Source organism: Lissotriton helveticus, chromosome 3_1 (genome assembly GCF_964261635.1).
Source record: "Lissotriton helveticus chromosome 3_1, aLisHel1.1, whole genome shotgun sequence".
NCBI classification, from domain to species: Eukaryota; Metazoa; Chordata; class Amphibia; order Caudata; family Salamandridae; genus Lissotriton; species Lissotriton helveticus.
Window position 1 is genome coordinate 1490710353 of NC_136061.1, and position 24285 is coordinate 1490734637.

The 24285-nt window shown below is 46.9% G+C and overlaps 1 protein-coding gene across 3 annotated transcripts in view; it reads left to right on the forward strand.

Moving 5' to 3' along the window:
• SLC37A2 (solute carrier family 37 member 2) overlaps nucleotides 1-24285 on the forward strand; it is a 928549-nt gene that overhangs the window by 443390 nt on the left and 460874 nt on the right. For all 3 annotated transcript variants that reach the window (XM_078682149.1, XM_078682150.1, XM_078682148.1), the window contains one exon: nucleotides 20970-21136. In XM_078682149.1, coding sequence (XP_078538275.1) covers nucleotides 20970-21136 — 167 coding nt within the window. The remainder of the gene's footprint in view (nucleotides 1-20969; nucleotides 21137-24285) is intronic.

A 24285-nucleotide genomic window follows, 5' to 3' on the forward strand; every position in this document is an offset into this window, starting at 1 on the left:
CACACCGGTGAGTCCTAAGACTCAACACTTTTGAAACAATCAGGAGACTATTCACATCCAGTAAATAAAACTATCTGAACGTAACTGTTAGATGTGGGGGTCTCTAGTTGGCACAGGTATGTACTTGTGACAAATAGGGACCCTTGCCTCTAGTCAGGGTAAGGGGGTACACTCCTAAAATAACCCCTTCTCACCCCCTTGGTAGCTTGACACCAGCAGACAGGCTTATATCAGAGGCAGTCTGTAAAGCATTTGTGAACACACACAGTAATCAAGTGAAAACACTACAGATGGACACCACACAAGTTGTATATTAAAAATAAGTATTTTTAATATAGATTTAACACAAGACCACAAACGACAAAAATCCACAATACTGTACTTAAAATGGTAGGTTTAGCTTAGTTCTCTTTAGTTCTTTAAATGTGACACTTTGAGTCAATGTACCTTACGATGCGTCACGCTTCCACAACGAAAGTGTTGCAGAGATGAAGATGCAGCAAAGATCCGGTGCAAAGAAATAAAGACAGGAAGTTTTTCCTGATGCGGCACGCTTCTCCGATGTTGCGAAACGTCTCGACTCGATGCGTCAACTGCAGCGGCGACACCCTTGTTCTGTGATGCGACGACAGCAGCTCCGACTGCGGCACGCTTCTCCGTGGATGCGAGGTGCTTTTCTTGATGCGGTGCAAATCGACAGCTACAGCGGCAACATCCACGATGCGACGGCTGCGATGCCGACACGCTTCTTCCTCGTTGCGAGACGCTTCCCTTGATGCGTTGCAATGCGACAGCTACAGCGGCGACATCCACAATGCTACGGCAGTGGCTGCGATGGCGACATGCTTCTTCAGGGTTGTGGGATGTTTCTTGAGATGCGGTGCAATGCGACAGCTACAGCGGCGACATCCACAATGCGACGCAGCGGCTGCGACGGCGACACGTGTCTCCCTCTTGAGTCGTGCTTCCAGCTCCTTGCGACACGCAGTCCCTCAGAAGGCCCAAAACAGCAGCAGGCACTTCCAAAGAACTCTGGGGAGCTGGGGGTTGAAGTCTGTCATCCCTGAGACTTCAGCAGGAGGCAAGCTCTTCTCACAAGCCCTTGGAGATCCTTACAAGTTGAATAAAGCACACAAAGTCCTTACTCCTTTCTTTGGCAGTCAGGCAACCACTGCAGGCCAATCCCCTAAGCAGCACTTCAGCTTAGGGATAGCCTCTCCTCAGTTTCTTCAGGTTCCTCTCCTCAGCAAAAATGTCTTCTTGTTGTCCAAAAGTGATCTAAATTCTTGGGATCAGGGTCCCAATACTTATACCACAAAATCCTTTGTCCTCTGTGGGCAGAGGGGCTGTTGCCTATTCCAAACCAGTTCTGGAGCACTCTGTTTACATGATTCCTTCTTTCCTTTTACAGTGCAGGGCAGAAACATCAGACTCCCCACAGGAGGTGGAGCCAGCATTGTGGAGGAAAGGCACAGCCCTGGAGCACTCTATTGACACGACTCCTTCTCTCCTTTCACAGTGCAGGGCAGAGACATCAGATGCACCACAGGAGGCGGAGCCAGCATTGTGGAGGGAAGGCACAGGCCTATTCAGGTCCCAGGTGCAACTCCTCCCTCCCATCTAGATGCAGATCTCTCTATTCACCACTGGGCTGACTCACCCTGTCTCCTGGAATCCCCCAGCCCTGTCACTCAAACTCCAGACAAGGAATACACAACCAAGCCGAGGCAGGCTTGAATAGTTAGACAAAAAATAATACCTACTTTTAAAAAGGATATTTTCAAACACTGAATGTTAAAACCAACTTCACTAAAATACGTATTTTATCATTCTGAGTTCAGGCATACTAAACTCGAATTTCTACCATGTTCCCTGAGTCAGTTAGGACTATAAGATGTAATAATCTAACTGCCCAATCTGGCCTATGGAGAACAGGTAGCCTTGCAATTGTGAAAAACGAAAATGGCTGTAATTCATTATTAGGACATGCCGCACACCAGGGCATGTCCTACCTTATACTTACAATGCACCCTGCCCTTGGGCCTACCATGGGGCTGTCTGATATGAAGAAAAGGGAAGGTTTAGGGACTGGCAAGTGGGTGCACTTGCCCAGTCAACATGGCAGTACCTGACTGCACATAGGCTCTGCAATGGCAGGCCTTAGACACATTTTTACAGGCTGCTTCTGTGGGTGGCACAATCAGTGCTGCAAGCCGACTAGCAGCATTTGGTTTTCAAGCCCTTGGCTACTCTCAGTGCACTGTACTAGGGTCTGATAAGTAAACCAAACCAGCCAATGATGGAATCACTAATTCATACATCAATTTACAATAGGGAGAGCATATGCACTTTAGCACTGATCAGTGGTGGAGAAGTGTGGCTCAATGGTTAGAGCAGCAGACCCTGATGCAGAGGTCTAGCCCGGGACCAGGGTTTAATTCCCCGCCTCGGCGGGTCTTGGGCTTAAAAATTCCACGGACCTGATAATTCTCACCTCGGTGCCTATTCCAATCATGGAGTCCCACTCTGCAACTCTGGGCAATAGCTTGTTTAATCTCCACAACGGCCCCCACAACGCTAAGGATGCCTGGCCTCCACCTTGGGGGTGCCCAGGAGTGGACACGTCACAGGGAAAGCCAGGATGGGTTCCACAGCAGTATTCGTACAAGCGCCTTGAGACCCTTGCGGGTGAGTAGTGCGCTATACAAGTATCAATTTACATTTACACTGGTAAAGTGCCCAGAGTCACAAAACAGCCAACAACAGGTCAGAAAACATAGAGAGGGAAGGCAAAAAGTTCAGGGATCACCCTGCAAAAAGGGCCCAGTCCAACAGTAACTAACAAAGAACAAAATCTTTCTAAAAAATTAGCTCACGATTCCACCGTAATCTTCAGTATGGCGGACAAGGGGGAGCTTTGGTTGTCATGGATAATGAGTTCTATAGATGAAGTGTGAATGCACATGTTAATGATTGTGTTATTTACAAGAACTTGCATACGGATCCTACCAAAGTATTTACAGACACTTTGAATACAATTCTTAGCCGGGACCTTAATGTAAGGAACCATCATGAAAACAGTAACAAAGTACCTAACTCAAGATTCATCTTAAGTCCCTCACTTTACATGTTACCTAAGATACACAACAATTACAAAAATCCTCCATTCAAGCCAATTATATCAAGTGAAGGTTCTATACACGAACCAATAGGTTAATACCTTGACTGTCATTTACAACCATATGCACAATCGTATCTGAAGGAGACCACAGATTTTTTAATGAAACTACAAGGATTGGCAAAACTAGACTTGATGGGCAAACTATTATGTACCAAAGACTTAGAATCATTTTTCACCTAGTACCCCTTGAAGTGGAACTTAAAGCAGTGAAACAGGTGTTGATTCAAGCCACTTTACCAGAGGATTTGAAGAACTTAATCTTGGAACTTTTACATTTCACATTGTATCATAACCATTTTAAATGAGATGACAACTAATACCTACAACTAACAAGTACATCCATGGGGATTTACACAGATCCTAAGGTACACATTCCTCTATATGAGAATGTTTGAAGAAGAGAAATTACTACAAAACCCTAATTAGAAGTTACCTCTCGGTTCATACCTAAGGCCATCATTTCTGGAAGTCACAGTGGCATTAACAGATGGACAAATTCAAACGGCTATTTACAGCAAGCCCACTGATGGAAATAATTTCTTGCTTTATCAGAGTTTCTACGAACCAGCATTGAAACATTTACTATACTCCCAACTGTTGTGCATCAAACAGATCATTTCCAACACACATACATTAGTAACCCAATACCTATGGCCATGGGTGTGGTGTGCTTTGTTAGTCTCTCTAGAGCAGAGTCCCTGTCTGACGTGCCCTGGAGGCGGACAGCAGGTCGTCCCATGCAGACACAATGAGGCACTTCTGCATTCCACAAGCCTCCTCGTGGTGAAGTGCAGGGTCTTCGGCCCTGCCCCATTTAATGGTCGCCGCCTGCCAACTTCCTTTGCTGGAGAGTTTGCTCGCCTTCCAATGCATTGTGATCATCTGTGTGCCATCAGCACTGCCATTTCGATGAATGGGGTAGTGGCACTGCCTTCTATATGACGGTTGTATAGGCCAAGGATGCTGCTGGCTATGCCATCTAAGTCTGTTCAGCCTGTGACTCTGGCGAGGATACTGGTGACCTTCGTCCAGAGGGTGTGAGTGGCAGGCCAACTCCAGAATGCATGTAACATGCGTACCAGTTGGGTGATGTCACTAGGCCGAGTTTGTGTAGCTTAGCTGGGGTGAGATATGCCCTGCTTGGAATGTTATGTTATATGTATTAGAAGTGGGTGTTACGGTAAATGTTTTGCAGGTGCACTAGTATCCAGTCTCTTTCCTTGGGGGTCATCTCTCAGCCAATGTCATTCTTCTTTGTCTGCAAGAGCCCTGGTAAGCCAGGTGATAAACCTTTGGGCTGTACCCATTGTGTGCAGCGTGTGTGCCAGCAGGTGCAGGTCAGGCTGTGTCAACTATGCTGTCAAGTTGCTCCAGTTCTCAAGCAAGCCTACCCAGAGTTCCTTCTGCTCTACCAGTTGGTCAAAGGCAATGAAGGCCCCATCATGGAACAGGTCGCCTAGGGTTCCCACCCCTGCTGTTTCCCAGGGCTCCACCTCCTTCGACCAATTTGTGCCCATATATTGCATACAGGGATCTGCCTGGAGCATTATGGCATGTACGACATGACCCACAATGCCCTTTTGTGGCTCACATGCACCACACACAGGAGGCCACTAGTTGGTGCAGGCAGCACAGTGATGGGGAGAAATAGCTCCTGCACGAGTCGCAGCACCTTGTCATCAGCCTCCAGTCCTATCTAGACCAAATGGCACCTGGCCAGGCAGTGGGTGGGCCACTGTAGCTGTACTGCCAGGTAGTTGTGCTTGAACACTGGGCACCCAACCGCCCTCACTCAATCTGGAGCTGCAGCTTGGCTAAGACCACCCTGCGTCTCCACCAATTCCATATGAGGCCACTCAGAATGCCATTTGGTGACTTAAATTGTTGCAGGGGATGGTTACTGGCACATTGGTGAAATAATTCAGGAGTTACAGGAGCATCACCATTTTAGAGAGCGACACCTGGCCCTGCCCGGTCTGGTGAAGGGAGCACCAGAAGGCAATTTTGGGCAGAAGGGAGGAGATCGCCCTTGTGAGGTTTCCGTTAAGGAGGTCTTGAGGCAAATGTTCCAATGTAATCGCCCAAATATCAGAAAGTGCGAGGCTCCCAGTGGATGGTGTGGGCATCAACCTCAATGTGCTGTAGGGGACAGTCCGGGTGAAGCAGGACTGGGCAGATCTTGGCTCCGTTGACTCCCAATCCTAAGGCGGATGAAAAGGTGTCTAGTACATGCGCTATTTATTTTGTGCCCTCCCGGATATCTTTAACATAGACTACGATTTTGCCAATGTACAGGGAGATGGCATGAACCGTGTTTTAGAGGGGCATACCCCATGCACCACCTGCCTGATGGAGTGACTGTGCAGTCTGCTCCATTACCAAAGCGAAGAGCAGGGTCGGTCTATGCTCCAATATTCATGTCACTACATTCTTGCTTAGAATCTTTTAGTCACTACCTAGAATGGACAGTAGTCTGTAAGATGCAACTTCAAGGGGGTCCCGTCTTTTCTTCGGGAGTAAGACAATGAGGGCTTCTCGGAGTGTCAGGGGTAGACACCCAGCAGTGAGGGCACCCTTGTAGAGTTCTAGCAATTTTGGGATTATTGCTGTTTCATAAGCCTTATAGAACTCAATGATTCAGAAAAGGGGGTGGTGGTGCCAGAAACCGGTCCCCGGTAGCTTGTCTCCTTTCTGGTGAAGAATTGGCTTGGTAGTTTGGTCTGCCCTGTTCCCATGATGCACTGGGCCAGGGACAGACTAATTTGCATATAGCCAGGTTCTGAGCTGGGATGGGGCAGTGAGCTAAATAACTGTGATGGATCAAGCCCTGATCTTTGGACTGGGTAAGAGTGGTCTGCTTAATTCAGACACTCTGTTCATCACCACCCCCTTTTCTGAATCGTTATAGAACTCAATGGGCAGGTCATCCAGGCCCAGGGTTTTGTGCATGGGGGAGTTGTGAATGACAGGCTGTATTTCTTGCTCATTGAGGGGGCTGTTCAGGCTTTCTCTCTACTCTGGTGTCACCACTGACAGTGTGACGACACAGAGAAATGTTTGAACTTGGGGCTGTTGGTCCTCAGGTTGTGGGTTGTAGATCACACGGTAATATGCTCAGAAGGCACTGTGAATCTCATCATAAGTCGTAACAACTAATGTCCCAGGAACCCCGGATAGTGGTAACTGGTGTAGTGTCCCTCTCACTTCTCAACAGCCACACCAAGAGGTGGCTGGCTTGTTGCCTTTCCCAAGCATCTTTGCCTGATACCCTGTAGGAGAGTAGGGTCTGCTTTCCTATGGTCACCCCAATTTTTGCTTTTTTGCTTCACTGGTTTTCGACTTAATGTGGCTCTGGCATGCTAATCAGACCCACAGCCTGCTGTTCTCTCTCTAAATTCACATACATGTACTTTAGGTACATCACCAATTGGGTATTGGGTCACCTTATCAGCCCCTGTACAGTGTACTATAGGTACCCAGGGCATAGGTGCATCCAAGGCCTACCAGGGGCTGCAGCATATCTTTTGCCCCCCCTGGCTGGCCATCCAAACAGACACAACTGGCTGATCACTCAGCTGGGGCAAGGTCGTGTAATCACCCCTTGCTTAGATATAGTATACCTATGTCTAAACCTATATCTGGACACATATACACCTATAAGTCACTCCTATGGCAGGCCTTAACAATCCTTGAGGCAGAGTGCTTGGTTTTATGTGAGATGGTGCTCTAGCATGAGCTGAGCCTGTCTGCAGCTTTCGGAACCATTTCCTTATAGCTGTTCCAGGGTATTGCCATACCATATACCCGTAAGTGCATTATAATCCTCGCGATTATTGCTAACTTTGGTTTGGCTTTATCAAAACATGTCGTGTAAGGTGTCATACACTTTGGAATACTACCCCCTCGCCAGTTCTGGCTACGGGTGTAGCATTCCACCCTTCTAGAGGGAGAAGACATGTTGCTTTACTTAAACGCGGCTAAATCTAACCAGAGCCTCAGCATCACAAAATGGATGCTGCTGCCACAGACACAAGTCTGGCCTCCTGCTGCTGACCGAAACTCTGGCAGGGGAGGCCTGGACAAATGGTATCCTGTCACAGGAAGGGTTACACCACCCCAGACAGGAGATAGTGGATTGAGGCAGGCAGGGCGAGTGAAACTAGACACTGCCTGGGGCGCACAAGGCTCCCCATGCATAGCCCAGTTCAAACCGGTGCTGGGGCACTCCAGCCCCAGCTCTGGCACTAAACTGGACAAAGGGAAAGGGGTGTAACCACCCCCTTCCTGGGTCCCACCCATAGGAGGGACCTAGCAGATAATCCTGACTGAAACTTTGAAACGAAACTCTGGACCCTTCGACATCCCACTCGGCGTGGAAGACTGAAGAATCTCCCTTGTGGTCAAGGAGTGACCACCCTGTGTAAACAGGCACCATCCAGCGCCCAACGGTTTGCTTTGTTGCAGCTCCCGCCGGAGCTCGAGCGACAGAGATCGACAAGAACCGGATTCCCAGACATCCAACAGCCCGTTCCACAGTCACAGCAAAGCTGAGACCCGTGGAAGCGACGTGAGACATGGGACCGGCCATCTTGAAAAGACTGTGAAGTGCTTCCAGTGCAGCTCCTGAGGCACCCCCGAAGCTGTGCATTGGGGTTTGAGAAGCCCCAGCCCCGAGCATCTTTTGCACCGAAGATCACCCCTCCACACTCACGGAGTGCTGCGTGGGGCCCTTTTGCATTTTCCTGCTTGACGCGTCTGTCCGGTCACTTGCCCGTTGGCTAGTGGTCACTACGACGACGAACATTTGAATTTACACTGCTGGTCTGGTTGCTCCAGACTGGCCCTCACTCCCCTGAAAAGGAGCAGCCTCTCTGACCTTGCTGGTCCGAGTAAGAAGCCATCTTCAAATCCTGCATGGGTTGCATTTGCCAAGGCCTGATGACTCCGATCCGGAAGCCGACACCGCCGACAGCGAGAGCCTTCGTGGGACAGTCCGTGATCCACTCCTGGTCATCGTCGATGCCCCCGAGTCCACGTGGCAGGGGAGACAAGCTTCTCGACAACCACCTGATTGCGCCCGACATCGCCTGGTTCCTTCCTGGTTCCATCCTGGTCACTGGCTAGTGACCCAGACTCTGTCCCCTCTGCTTTCAGGTACTCTACATCTTCAATCCACCCTTGGATCCAACCGGACTCTTCTCACCTGGCCGCCTGCAGCATCTTCATCTCCAGGCTCCATAGAACTCCACGACGAAACCCGACACATTTTGACACCTATGCACCCGCTTCGTGTGGGTGAGGGAACGAGAGTACTCCGGTGCTCCTGTAGTGGTTTACACCTCTAGTGTCCTAGTTTAAAGTGGGGAAGTTCTAGTCCAGTCGGAAGACTTCTAAAACAGTAACTTTGTAACTTTTACGCACCATTGACTTTGCATTGGTGCATGCGTGTGCTTTAAGCGCTGCACCCGAATCCTGCGGGCCTCTCCCGTCCTAACTACTGTTAGACCAGTGTAGCCCCAGCGATTCCCAAGGCCCTAGGCCTTACCATTGTTCGAGACGTGGTACTTATACCACTATTTTAGTATATGGTTTTAGTGGCCACCGGGCCTATCCATAATTGTGCAACTTTTGTATCTTTAACTGTGCTTTTGTTTAAACGCGTGTGCCTCTGTCCTCATAAAGAGTACAGAGGATTATTCTAGTAATAAATACATATATTTTTATAATATATAACTTGTGTGGTGTCCTTTCATTTGGTATTAAAAGGATTGCATATGGTAAAACAGCTGGCTTTACATGCCCTCTTGAGTTAAGCCTGACTGCTTAGGTCTATGCTACCCCTAGGATAGCTTGTCTATAAGGTTGACTTTACAACCACCACCATAAGGGTTGTTTGGACTGATACAAGGTGCTCACTAGAATAGTGAACATCATACATCAGGCCAACTTCTCACATACCCCCATAATCTGTGCAGCAGACCGAGTATAGCAGGTGGGTGTTATTGATCTCTCTGTATGGTCAGAGCTTCCCTTGCCAAGGCGTCCTCCTGGTGGTTCTTTTGATGTCCCTCAAGGTGGTCTCCAACAGAGTCATTTCCTGGTGCAGGATGCCGCACGCAGCCACACAGAGTGTATGCAGTGCCCAGTTATGACTGCCTTAAGGGCATCCCATTTCACCACTCACATGGTGGCTATCCTGCTGTTTTCAGTGATGTAACTCGTCATGGTTTCTTGGGTCAATTTACAGAATGGCAGGTGCTCTAGCAGCATGGGCTGCATGCGCCAGGTGGGCATCAGCGGGAGGGGCTCTCCCCATGAAAATGCAGGAGGAGTGGGTTATGGTCCAACAGGGTCTTCCCTAAATACAAAACCTCCAGTGACTTTGAGTTGTATAGTGCAGTTACAGAGCATGCGATCCAAGTGCATGTTCAAATCATGTGGTGGCGAGTAGGAGAAGTACTCCTTAGTGGTAAGGTATAATGTACTCCAGATGTTGACCAAAGACCAGCGTGTGAGCGATTGGGTGAAGTATGATGATACTTGTGTTGTGATGAAGCAGGGTTGGGGTGATGGATCTGTCCATTCGAATGTCTAGGACACAGTCACATCCTATAATCCTGGGTAGATGGGACCATATGGTCAGAAGTGATAGCACATGGGCCAGGAATTGTTGCTGCAACACTTTTGGTATGTAGACGCTACCCAGCACCAGTGCCCTGCTATCCAGCTGCTCCTTCACAAACACCTATTTTCCTTTCAGATCAGTCTTGACCAAGATGCTCCTTATGGGCGCAATTGGTTGAATCCATATGAGTGATCCTCTGGCGGAGCCTGAGTAGGTCATGCTGTAACATTTGCCACTCGACTATTTTTGGAGGTCTTCTCCTTTGGCGACAAGTTGAGTGTAAAAAAAAAAAAACATATGGGCCTCTCCACTTAATATAATAATGGAACAAGTGATGCTTTTTTGCCATGCCCATCCTACGGACATTCCACTTTAGAATCTATAACTTAGCCATTCAGGGTTGACAGTCGAGCAGCTGCGTGGAGGGCAGGGAGGGGTTAGGCTTTGCCCTCTCAGTGCAGAATCTAGTGGCCAAACTATGCATGTGTTGTGTGTCGTGCATGATTTTTGGATCTGCAGTAACAACAAATTACCCAGCTCCCAGTCCCAGGGCGGTAAAGTTGCATCTAACTGCCGAAACAAGTAACACAGGACATTGGAGCATGGGCTCAAGACTTTGCAGCTCGATGTCCAAAAGGTTCCCGTGGGAGCAGGAGGGGCGGCCAGCATGTGCAGTTGGTCGTACATGCACACTAAGTAGCGTGAAGGGATTTGTGCCCCTTTTTGAAACTAATAAGTCTGAGTTGAAATATATGTTCAAGTTCGTCACCATGGACACCCAAGCTCCGAAGGGTCAGCATGATGAGTTTTCTCCTCCTCTACTCCCTCACCATTGCTTTGAATACATTCTATGCCTTCAGATTCAGAGTCCGAATCCACACTAGATCCAGTGCTGCTGAAAGATCACACAACAGCTTTAGAGCAGCAACAGGATACTTAGCATGATTATAGGGTAGTAGACGTGTAAGGCGATCCTTCTCTATAGCTAAACGAAGTTAAGGCTTCCCCACCTAAAAATACATCAGCTTATATTGCGGTAATGGTGGGATAAAATGCCCATCCCCATATTCAGCTGCATGTAAAGAAAGAATAGAGTAAATGGAAAATGTGTCCAAAATGGAAAAGAGTACACAAATGTTCCCAATGCTGATGACAATGATGAAGTATTCAACATAGAACTTCAAAGACCCTGTTAAGGCCGAGTGGTAACACCAGGGGTGGAGACAAAAATATACAGCTCCACAAGACCCTATTTACATTGGGATCCATGTGCCACAAGATTTCCTGATCATCAATACTGCAGGTAAAGGCTACTAATGTAGGAAACACAAGGTACCCTCCAGTTGTACAGAGAAAGTTTAAAGATTGACACTGCTGGTAAGTGTTTCAGCAGGTGGGCTTTTATTCTGGGGTGCATTGCAAATTTACTGTCTTTACTCTCAAGACACAACATGTATACATGGGAATAGATCAAGGATTTGATACAGCATCTCCCAGATGCATGCAGAAAAGGGCATCCAAAGGACCCGCAAGAGAAAATCCTATCTAATACCAACATTCATTATGCTTTAGATGCTGGGACTACAGCTTCAAGACTAATGAACACCAATGTCTTGCTAAGATGCCATGCATGACCTTGAGTCTCTGGGTTTAAGCCAATGGTCAAACAGCATCTCTTTGGTTTGCCTTTTGATGGGGTGGATGTTGTTACTACGCATGCTTTTACAACGCATGCCTTTACCACGGAACTTTTACAACACAAGTCGTTACAACGACTTGCGTTGGGGGGCGCTGGATAGTGAATAGTTTAATTTACTATTCCAACTCCAGTCCCCATGGATAGTAGGGAAGGTTTTGGATAGTAAATTAAACTATTCCCTATCCTACAGCGCCCCCCAGCGCAAGTCCTTGTAACGACTTGCGTTGTAAAAGTTGTGTGGTAAAAGTAGTGCGTGGTAAAAGTTGCGTTGTAAACGCTGTTTACCCTTTTGATGAGCAATACCTCTTTGGCCCACAAGTTGAGAACTTTTTTTTTTATAACATACTTTATTTGATAACCATTATATCAAATCCTAGGCCCCCAAGTTGAGAACTTATTGGAGAAAATAAACAAGGACACCAAAAACAACTTTGGGCAGCCTAAGGCATCGAAAACAACAAATAACATTATTTTGTAGGCAACAGTCATGCTCGTCTCCCAAAAAACAGGACAAGGTACTAAAAGGCAAGAGTATGAACAACAACAAGCAGCCTTACAAGAGAGCCAACAGTCTGCTAGATAGCCACAATATTTCAGGGGAAGCTTTTGCGACAATGGAATAGGAAAGAGCAGAGGTGTACTAGGCAGAGCTACCTCTGCCAACAAACATTGACCATCATTGTCTCCTCATCTGCTTGGGGAAGACTGGAGTTATACTTTCCTCCAGTGGAGAAAATAATCTTAGATTAGTCAGTGTTGGCCACCATCTCCAACTGGTATTGCTTGGCGTTTCACACATTCCCTCCAAATCTACCTCCACAACATCATAGAAGTCTAAATCATTAGAACCTTTTATTGGAAAAATTGCAGGCACTTTTACAAAAAGGGCCTAATTATAAAATAAGTTTACTTCCTATTCTTTCTTATCCACAAAAAGGACAAAACATTAAGAACAATTCTGAACTTGAGTGCTCAACTGCTAATTGATTTCCATTCACTTGGAAATGCTCAGTCCGCAGGATGTCATCCTTCGCTTGACTGTGGTAAATCCCATGAAAACACTCAACCTGAATCATGGATACTTCCACAGCCAAATTCATTAGACACATTGCTAGTAGTTGAGGTTTGTGGTAAGTGAAGTTCATTCACATTTCAAAATGTTACCATTTGGACTAACACCTTCAAAAGTGTCTACCAAATATCTGGCACATGCTTGTAACATTAAGGTGTTCCCATACTTGGATGATTGTCTGGTAAAGGAGCCAAGTCAGAAACAATGCCTTGTCTCACACAAAGTTATTCAACCTCCGCTCAAGTTAGCCTTAACAATAAATGCAAACAGTCACAGCTAAATCTTCAACGATTTCCTAGGAACAGCACTTAATGCTGTTCCAGGGAGAACTTATCCAAGCAATGAGAGTGTAGTGGCATTTCAAAGGCCCCTTCTCATTTAGCAAATATCATGTCCTATGGCAATAAGAATGCTAAACATTTGGAAACCTTTCTCCCCCTGATCTTAAACAAAAGATTAGACATGGGTCTCTTGCAGGAAGGCTTAGCCATCCAATGGTCACAAGTGACCTCAAAACTGGAGAATCTAGTATTAGCAAATCCAATGATAAGCGCAAATTGCAATGGTTGAGGAAAAAAGTTATTACTGGGCATTTGGTTCCTCGACCTGTAGCGGCAAGTGACAATAACCTTAAATGTATCCCTTTCAGGGTGGCGAGCACACTTAGCCAATCTAACTGCCTGGGATGGTGGTTGTCCAAAGGGCGCATCCTACACATTGATAAAAATGAATTCACAACACCTCAGTGAGCTTTTCAAACATTCTTACCCATGCTGAAAAACAAAGTGGTACTCATTCACACAGACATAACCAGTTTAAACTGCATTTAAAAACAAAGGATCAGCATTTTTTGTAACGATCCAAGTTCCCTCCAGTGGTAGTCGTTTAAGGGGGGCTGGGGTGTAACACCCCTCAAATAAACGCATTATTGGCTTGGGAGTTGGGTCTGGGGACCCAGTGTCTGGTCTGCTAAGCCTGTGTTGATATTACCCATTTTATTAGTTTGCAAATTTGGGATTCATCCCCCTGAATCTCACGGACTAATCTACGCCCCTGGTTAGAACAGAATATTTGGCATTGAAGTATTTGTCATTAAATAAACGTACTGGCAGAACGTATCCACTGACTTTGTGATTTGCTGAGCAGAACACTCCAAGAGATCAACTACTACTCTATACAATTATTCCTGTTATAGGGGACCCCAACAGTTGACCTTCTTGCTACCCACAAAAATGTGAAATGCTTTGCCTCCAGGTACTCACATCCGCAGATACCATGGGCAATGCCCTACGGATAAGTTGGTCAGGGATATATGCCTATGCTTTTTTCTGACTGCTAATGATTCTTTACATAGTATGGAAATTGAAACAATCTTCGTCCATTAGAAAAATAAAACCACTCTTTGTTGCTTTTTGCACAATCTAATGTATTAGATTCATTTAGCTTTGTTACTAAAAAGCAGAATTCATACTTTTTTTTTTTTTTTTTATTGAAGTTCATTGGTGTCATTACAAAAAGAAAGAAAACAAGAGAAAAAACAAAACACAACAAAAAAGAACACATTTCAGCCTATCACCTTTGCCTAAAAAAGTAAGAGAGGACAAACCAATGTTCGTTAACATCAACCTTTCATCCACAATATGTAAATCCGAATTTAATCAGAATTCATACCTCATGACATACCGAGAGCTTATTCAATTCATAACAAAGGTGCAACCGTGGTGTGCTTTGTTTAGATCCCAAAAGCACACATTAGTAAGGCTGTTATGCTAACTTTCATACACACATTCACTAGGTGTTACTATATGGACATTCATACTGGACGAGAAGTGTAAGGGAGGAAGACTTTACTTTCAACAGTATTTCAAAGTCTTCCGCTTCTGCTTGCATGCCACCACATACGGGATTTGCATACTGCTTTGCAGTCTGTGCACAGAATGGTATCTCCAACTGTACTTGCTGCAAACAGAATATGTTCTCTTACTTTTAACCAGTCGCGGCTGCAGACAATATGCAGTAGGGGGCGCCAGCACAGCAACAGCTGTGGCGGCAGCCGGAGGTGTGCAAAGGGGGGGTTGGGGGATGGGGGGGTGAGGGCTGAATTTAAATAAATAAATAAATCAACTTACCTGATCCTGTGGCCACCTCGCGCTTGTCCTCCGTTCTGCTGCAGCTGCTCTCAACAGTCCCCAACCTTCCAGCTGCTGGCCTGAGTGGCCTGCTTTGACACTCCGCTCAGGCACAAGCGGGCACATGCATTAACGATAATTGCATTCGCAAACGGTGCGAATCGCAATTTTCGGCCGTTTGCGAATGCAATTATCAAAATTGCAATGCATCATCTATTTCGCAATTTTAGGAATCGCAATCATGTTGCGATTTCTAAAATTGCGATGCAATTTCAGAAATCGCAATTTCAGATTTCTGAAATGCAATGCATGAACAATTTTAATTTGCGAATTTTCAATTTGGAAGGGGTAAATTAGCATGAGGTTGAACCTCGTGCTAATTTACTGAAAACCTTCAAAAATGCTCAAAAATGCATTTTTGAAAGTTGCATGTTACACACACACATGTCCTTGGGACATGTGTGTGTGTAAATTGCACTTAAGTTTAATTTCAGGGGTGCAGGGAGGGGTTCTTTGGACCCCCCCTGCACCCTTGAAATTGCATTTTCAATTTGCGATTCGCAAATTGAAAATCGCAAATTGTAAATGCCTTCCCGTTGATTCCTATGGGCCTCTTGGCCCATAGGAATCAATGGGAAGGGTTTTCCTTAATTGCGATTCGCAATATGTGAATCGCAATTAAGGAAAAATAAGAAATCGCAAAAAAAAGCGCTTTTTTAATGCATACCAATTTGCGATTTCTTAATTGCGATTCCTTAATTTTCGCAATTAAGAAATCACAAATGGGCACTTTGATGCATGTGGCCGAAGGAGTCTATGCCATTTCTCCAACTGGCTGTAGAATACAGTCCCGTTGAGAAACCTAACTGCACATATCTGGCCAGCCTAAGGCGGCCGGCCGAACAGATATGCGCACTTAGAAGTTCACAACCACTCCCTGTGACCCCTGTCCTGCCCTACACATGCCGGCATGGCCAGCAGCTGAAAATAAAACAATAATAAAATATTGTTTTATTTTTCAGCTGCTGGCTCTCAGCCAGTGGGGCCGCCGCTGCTTTTAACAGTTGATTTGCAGCCTGTAGTGCTGAGAATTCTCATGTATCCTACTCACCTCCCAGGATTTGAGCACGAGGGGATACAGAGAACAATCATATATTTTTCAACTGAATTCGTTACTTGTATGTTTGTTCTATAGTTCAGACTTTCTAATTCTTTACACCTCTATACATAACTTGCTCTTACGGGAGAACAACTCAATCAGAGACGGAGCCTGTGTTCTGGTTCTTTTTGGATTTCCAGGGAGGTCACAAGTCACCTTGAAACTCGGAAGAAAAACCTGTAACATTTTAAAACCAACCCTAGACGGCAGGTGTGTGCATAACACTTGAATCTAAAGTAGTACAGGCTCCAAACCGACTGATATAAGTAAGTCATAGTTTAATATGTCAAGTTTAACTGACATTCCCTTGTGCCAAAGCCTAAGTATGTGCAATCTTCCGGTGTGGCCATGCCTGCAACATGGAATTTACCTTTGTGTTTGGGTCCCCTTTTTAGGTTGAAGCCTATCGGACAGTGCAGCTGTCTGGTTTGCTGTTGACATCTTGTGGGCATTCTGAAAACTTACCTGGGAATACATTCCTCCCACTGCTGACCATTGGCTTTGTGGCTTATAACTCACATTTTCTCGCTTTCGATTTGCTGGCTTTATTTGTTTTAGGCTGTCCAGCTTGGTTTGTCCATCTGGTAAAGCATTCCTTGCTAACTGTACCCTTCTGGTTGCTCATTTTCTGTAAATAGGGGTTTAAATCTTTTTCTTATCTTGTCACATTTGCTGCGCCTTCAAATACAGAGGTCAAATGCATTGGCAGCCAGCAAGCATGGGTCTGGGAGGGTGGGGGTTGGAGGAGAGGGAGTAAGGGGGTGTAACAAATGAAGTCTGCCGAACGGGAGGCAGCCAGACTCCCTTGAGCCAATCACAATGCTGTAATGCAGTATTGCTATTGGTTCCCATAATTGCAGTCACAAAGCTGCAATGCAGTGTTGTGATTTGTCTAAGTGCGGTAGTTTGTCGCTCAGACGGGGACTGGGGACCTGCTAAGTGAGCATGACTGTTTGGCCGGCCAAAACGTCATGTGCACTTCAATGTGCCTACCACTCCTCCCCTGCTCTGTGAGCAGAGCAGCCCCAGCTCCATGCTGCTGCAGCAGGATCAAATGAAATGATAAAAAATCAAGGTATTCTCATTTTATTATTATTTTCTTTCGCTGCCGCAAAGCAGTGAGTGGGGAGACGCTCCTCCGCCTCAGCAGAGGAGCCACCACTGGTCAAATGTAATGCTCTGTCTTCAACACCAGCCAGCTCACCGCCTCACTGAACGAGAACCCGCCCGCCAGATCAACGGACCCCAACCAAGCAGCCCACAACCTCGCACAATGGATCTCCAACTGCGCCGACGACCTCCCACCCCTGAGATCCCATCCCAGCAGGCCCGGAAGCAAGAAAGCCCCGTCGTTCAACGACGACCTCAAGAACTCCAAGAAGAACTGCCGCACCCTCGAGAAAGCCTGGCGAAAGAACCCGACCACAGACAACATGACCGCCCTCAAGCACGCCACCCGCAAACTCCACCAGCTGATCCACACCACCAAGAAGACAGCATTCAAGGAACGATTAGACAACAACACGCACAACAGCAAGGAACTCTTCAGCAACGTCAAAGAGCTCTCCAACCCCAGCTCCGGAAACAACGACATCACTCCCTCACAAGACCTCTGCGACTCACTCGCCGCGTTCTTCCACAACAAGATCGCAGACCTACACAACAGCTTCGGCGAACAGACCACGCACCCAACCACAGAACCAACGCCCCCCACCACCATCCTCCGCGACTGGACCCCAGTCAACACCGAAGACACCATCCGGACGATGAACACCATCCACTCCGGATCACCAACCGATCCATGCCCGCACCACGTCTTCAACAAGGCCGACTCCGTCATCGCACCCCAACTCCGGGACATCATCAACTGCTCCTTCGACACCGCCACCTTCCCGGAGAGCTGGAAGCACGCCAAACTCAGCGCCCTACTGAAGAAACCATCGACAGACCCCACCGACCTCAAGAACTACCGCCCCATCTCGCTGCTCCCGTTCCCTGCCAAAGTCATCGAGAAGACAGTCAACAGACAGCTGGCCGCCTTCCTCGAGACGAACGGATCCCTCGACCACTCACAGTCCGGCTTCCGAGCCAATCACAGCACCGAGACCGCCCTCATCGCAGCCACTGACGACATCCGAACCCTGCTCGACAACGGGGAAACAGCGGCCCTCATCCTCCTGGCCCTCTCCGCAGCGTTCGATACTGTCTGCCATCGCACCCTAGCACAACGCCTCAGCAACGTCGGAATCCAAGAGAAGGCACTGGAGTGGATCATCTCGTTCCTCGCCGGAAGAACCCAGAGAGTCCGCCTCCCCCCGTTCAGATCTAAGGCCACCGAAGTCATCTGCGGCGTACCACAAGGCTCATCACTCAGCCCCACCTTCTTCAACGTGTACATGAGCCCCCTCGCAGCCATCGCACTCCAACACAGCCTCAACATCATCTCCTACGCCGACGACACCCAGCTGATCCTCTCCCTCATCAACGACCCCGCCACCGCTAGAACAAACCTACACGAAGGGATGAAAGAAGTAGCCAAGTGGATGAAGAACAGCCGCTTGAAACTGAACTCAGACAAGACGGAAGTCCTCATCCTTGGATCCTCACCATCTGCCTGGGACGACTCCTGGTGGCCCCCGGCTCTAGGCAGCGCACCCAAACCAACGGACCACGCACGCAACCTGGGCTTCATCCTGGACTCCTCCCTGTCTATGACCAGACAAGTCAACGACATCTCGTCTTCATGCTTTAACATCCTACGCATGCTCCGAAAGATCTTCCGATGGATCCCCACCGAAACCAGGAAGACGGTCACCCAGTCACTTGTCACCAGCCGATTAGACTACAGAAACACCCTCTACACCGGAACCACAGCCAAACTGCAGAAAAGACTCCCAACGGATCCAGAACGTCTCCGCACGACTCATCCTGGACATCCCCCGCCACAGCCACATCTCCGGACACCTGAAAGACCTGCACTGGCTCCCCGTCGGCAAAAGAATCACGTTCCGACTCCTCACCCACGCACACAAAGACCTCCACGACCTGGGCCCCAGGTACCTCAACAGCCGCCTAACCTTCTACACTCCCACCCGCCAACTACGTTCCACCAACCACGCCCTCGCCGCCGTTCCACGCATCCGGAGAGCCACCATGGGAGGAAGATCCTTCTCCTACCTGGCAGCCAAGACCTGGAATTCCCTCCCCATCCACCTCCGTCTTACCCAAGACCACCTCTCCTTCAGGAAGCAACTCAAGACCTGGCTGTTCGAGCAGTAGCAGACCCCCCCCCCCCCTAGCGCCTTGAGACCCTCCGGGTGAGTAGCGCGCTATACAAATTTCTTGATTGATTGATTGGTGTTTACTTTTCTTTCTCTTATATTCAAAGTGAAAGAATTTAGGTCACAATCTGGCATATGACAAATATTTGCTGGTATTTCAGAATATATCAGAATTATGAAAGTACAAATGAAGTTTATTTCTTGCATTTGTGAAGTGTAGTGGAAACAAAAAATGTAAAAATATGTTCAAAACACATCAATACACTAGGTGATGGCATTTCCACACATAGTTTTTGCGCAGTAAAACTGCATGTCTGAGCAAATGTAAAAAGCATTTCAATTGAAAATGTGTTGTATGTAATGGCAGTGTGCCACCAGCCAATGCATACTCCACACTACGACACTCAACGCCACGCCACTTCATACTATGCCACTCCACTCTACGACAAGCCACTCCACTCTACGACATGCCACTCCACGACATGCCACTCCACTCTACGACATGCCACTCCACGACATGCCACTCCACTCTACGACATGCCACTCCACTCTGACAGGCCACTCCATTCTCGGACACACCACGTCACTCCACTCTACAACATGCCACTCCACTCTATACCCCTCCTCTCACCCCACTCTATTTCAATCTACCTCACTCCAATCTACCTATTCCAATCTACTCCACTCCACTCTACTCCACTCCAATCAACCGCAGTCTTCTTCAGTCCAATCTGCCTCACTCAACTTCACGACAATCTACCCCAAGCTACTGCATCTCAACTTCACTACAGTCTACCCCACTCTACTCCAATCTACCACACTCAACTCAGTCTACTCCGCTCCAATCTACCCCATTTCATTCCATTCTACCCTACCTCACTCAAAGGTACCACAGTCTACCCCACTCCACTCCAGCCTACCCCAAATCAACTGCACTCTGCCCCAATGCAACCCACTCCACTGTAGTCCAGTCTACTCCACTGGTCTCTCCCCCCACCCCACTCCAGTCTATCTGACTCCAATCCTATCTACCCCACTCCAATATAGCCAACATCACTCTGATCTACTCCACTTTACTCAATCACAAACTACACCACTCCAATCTACCAAAATCTACCCCACTCCAATCTACCACAATCTACCCCACTCCAGTCCACCCCACTCCACTCAACCCCACTGCAATCCATCCAATCTACTCCACTCTACCAAACTCCTCTCTACCCATTCTACCCCACTCCACTCTCCCACAATCTAACCCACTCCACAGTAGTCTACCCCAATACACCCCACTCCAGTCTACCCCACACCTCTCTAATCTACCCACCCTACTGTAATCTACCCCACCCTACTCTAATCTACCTCATCCCACTCCAATCTACCCCACTGCAACATACCCCACTCCACTCCAATCTATTCCACTCTACTTCAGTCTCCCCCAGCCCACCCCACCCCACCCCACCTGCCTGCTTTGGAGACAACAGCGCTGTGGGACCAAAGCCCAGCGTCTAGTACAAGGTCATGTTGTAGCTCAACCTTGATATCCACTTCACCGTTTGGGGGCAGGCAGTTGCTCTCCTAAAATATAAAATCTCAGATTTGTAAAGTACATGAGGTGCGTTCAAGCATTGTGTACCACAAGCTCATAAATGTGTGTGTATTTGTGCTTGTAGCTCACGCCTACATTTTTTTTTTACTAATGGTGAAATTTAAATTAGTTCATGTTATTTCACACTGTCATCTTTTACAAGCACAAGGTTATTAAAATGAATAAAAGTGCATACATACATTTTGTTTCTTTAACTTTATTTCTTTCCTTGTTACAGGAGAGGTGTAATCATGGGGGTCTGGAACTCCCACACTTCTGTTGGAAATATTTTGGGATCCTTGATCGCAGGGGCCTTTGTTTCTACATCTTGGGGCTTGTCGTTCATTGTTCCTGGAATTATCATTGCTGCCCTGGGGGTGATATGCTTCTTTTTCCTCGTTGAGTGTAAGTACACATTATGGGTAGGGTTTCTTATTTATGAGAAGGGTGAGTGTCTACTTTTATACCCATTTCACGTCTGTTGAGAGCCTGAAGATGCCTTATTTAACAAGCATTTGCAATGCAATAGGTTTCGCATTCACGTGAGTTGAAGCTGTTCGCATTGCAAAGGACAATGCCTTTTATTTATCTTTTGGATTTAAAAGCATAAATAAAAGGCATTGTCAATTACAATAATAGCTCAAACTCGGGTGAATGTGAGACCTATTGCATTGCAAATGCTTGTTCAGCAAAGTGCCAACGAAATCCGGCTTCTGCTCCTTGCAACTGGACAGGACAGATATTCACTCGCTGCTTCTTGGTTGGGGGCTTTAACAGAATCCATTTTGAAAGCAGAAAGGCATGGCCAATTTCAGTGGCTAAGGCTGCTTCGAATTAAGCCCAGTTTCATTATGGCTGCCGTTTTAAAGTGATTTTTTTTGTCATCATGAAAATACACAAAAGTGAGCTCCTTATGGTTTGTACAATATTGCACTGCATAATTTACAGACCCAAACATACGAAAGCTTTGCGGTCTGTATATTCCAATTACCAAATGTATATAAGACGTAAACATTAATATTTAAAGGACCCACTCAAAGGTGGCCGAAACTGGAAATAAGCGGTACCTTAGTATTGTCGTCCCCTGACATTGCACTTGCAGGGCATGCGTGGAAGGTCGAAAAGCGGATGGCCATCTCGGAATAGTGAGATGTGAATTAGAGTGGATAGTGTGTATTAATCGTTCATTTCAGAACTATTTAATTTGGAGTCAGTTGTATTGATTATTAATAGTTTTAAAATGCATACAATTAGCCTATCTGTCTCGTGCCTTTCACTGTCCTTTTTCCTTGGTGCGTTTGTCACCTAATTACCATCTTGGAGGGAGGAGGCGTTACCGTGTTAGGAGACTGCCTGAAGGTCCTGTGCTGTGCTGAAGCCGTGCGTGAGCAGAATCTCCAGACAGGGTGGGCGGGTCTAAAGGCGACAGGGCAGACACAAACCCCGTTTCCGAAGAACACCGATAGAAAACCAACGACTATAGGTCTTGCCAAGGCGAGTAGCGCATGTGCTACAACGCAGGCGAGACCTAAAAAGGGGCATGATCTGTTCCTCTTATTAATGGAGTGAAAAAGGTGGTAGGTAGAGTTGCTATTGCTAATATGTACAGTAAATAAGGAACAGTTCCATTAGAACTGAAAATGTATATAATATACACCACAAACTGGAGTGTCCTTGACACCCAATGCCAACAGCTGTAACCTCTGTTAATTGCCCGACCTGCAGATATGAGCTTAAGCTGAAGGTGAGGCTGCATAATGAGTGAAAATGCATTCATCAGGTGTTAGCACCAAACAGTGTATGAAAAATTAGGCTATTGGACGATGTCCTTAATCTCAACTAGCCCCGACAAATAGAGATGCACACTGTCTCAATCTATAATAACGCCCATGCTACTGAACCTAAAATTGCATGAAAGCTACAATTCTGATTAGTTGAGCCAGTCTCCGCATTACATGCAGAATATTCATAGCTGTTATTAGACTGAGCTCTACTTATTTTATCAATGTCCATTGAATGTAAGGCTGATTTGACTCTGTTATGATTTAGCTACTCATTCTTAAAGTTTTATCTCTGATAGCACATTCACCTTCAACAATTGATCACTAACTGCACCAACAGCATCACTCCCATCAGCTACAACACCCACAGAAGGTCAACCAAGCAGGTTAGCTGGTACATCGAGTACCTTGGAACCGCTAAATAACACTGTAAACAACTGTAAAGGAGATCGCACATCAGCAAGGACATGACCAACAAGACCACTTTCAAGACAGCCCTCAACCTCTACCGCAGACAGTTGAGAGAATCGAAAAGCATTAACCTCATGCATCGAGCCAAGCTCCAATAACAGGAAAGAGCTCTTCAACATCGTCAAAGATGCAACAAACAACATTACCCCCAAACAAGAACTCTACGACAACCTTGCAAACCACTTCCACAATAAGATTGCCAACATCTACAGAAACCTCAAAGCCCAGCCCAAGGCCACTGACTTTTTCAAGCTGTGCAATATCCCTGATACCTCCACAGACATTTGAATAAAGCCAGCTTGCCAGACAAGACAAAACCTCCATCATAAACTCTGTCCCTCATGGGCCCCTACGACCCATGCCCCCACCACATCTTCAACCTAGGCGAAACCAGAATCAGCAACACACTCACCTACTTGTTCTACACCTCTATTACTATGGTCACCTTCCCCAGGGACTGGAAACATACAGAGGTCAAGGCCCTATCAGAAAAATATCTGCAAACCCCACCGAACTCAGTGACTATGACGGATGACACTGCTCCTGTTCCTGGCCAAAGTATTAGAAAAATACATCAACCAGCAACTTCTCTCTCATCTGGAATTGAACCTCACAACTCGACTCCTCGCAATCTGATTCCGCAGTAACCACAGCACTAAGATGCCCTCATTGCGGTCACTGACGACATCCAAGCCCTACCTGACCAAGGAGAGACTGCGGCTCTAATCCTCCTAGACCTCTCTACAGCCTTCGATATGGTCTCCCACTACACACTCAACACAAGGTTGCACAACATAGGCATCCAAGGAGCCGCTCACAGATATATCGCCTATTCCCTCTCCGAAAGGGTGCAAAAAGTCCACCTTTCACCTCCGAACCCAAGGAAATTATCTGAGGAGTACCCCAAGGATTCGCTTAGCTCACCCTCTTCAACACTTATATGGTACCTCTGGCCAGCATTTTTAAAAGCAGAAAACACAACGTAGGAAGGGTCTATGGGGAGTTTTTAAAGACCAGCTGGCATCCTATCCCCCAGTCTAACTATTACAAACACAAAAAAGGATGCTCAGGGTCTAAAGAAAGGCTGCAAATGAGCCACCAAATTCAAAAGTAATTTGTGTAAGGAGAGCCAGAGGAGAAAGCAAAAAAGAGCTGAGAAAATACCCATCAGCCCACCCACTGGCGGAATCTCATCATCTGGGTTTTGAAACTGGTATCTGCTCAGTAACCCCTTGATAGTATTTAGAGGAGTACTGGTGACAGGACCACCAGTGATGGAAAACCTACAAAGAGTATAGGTGG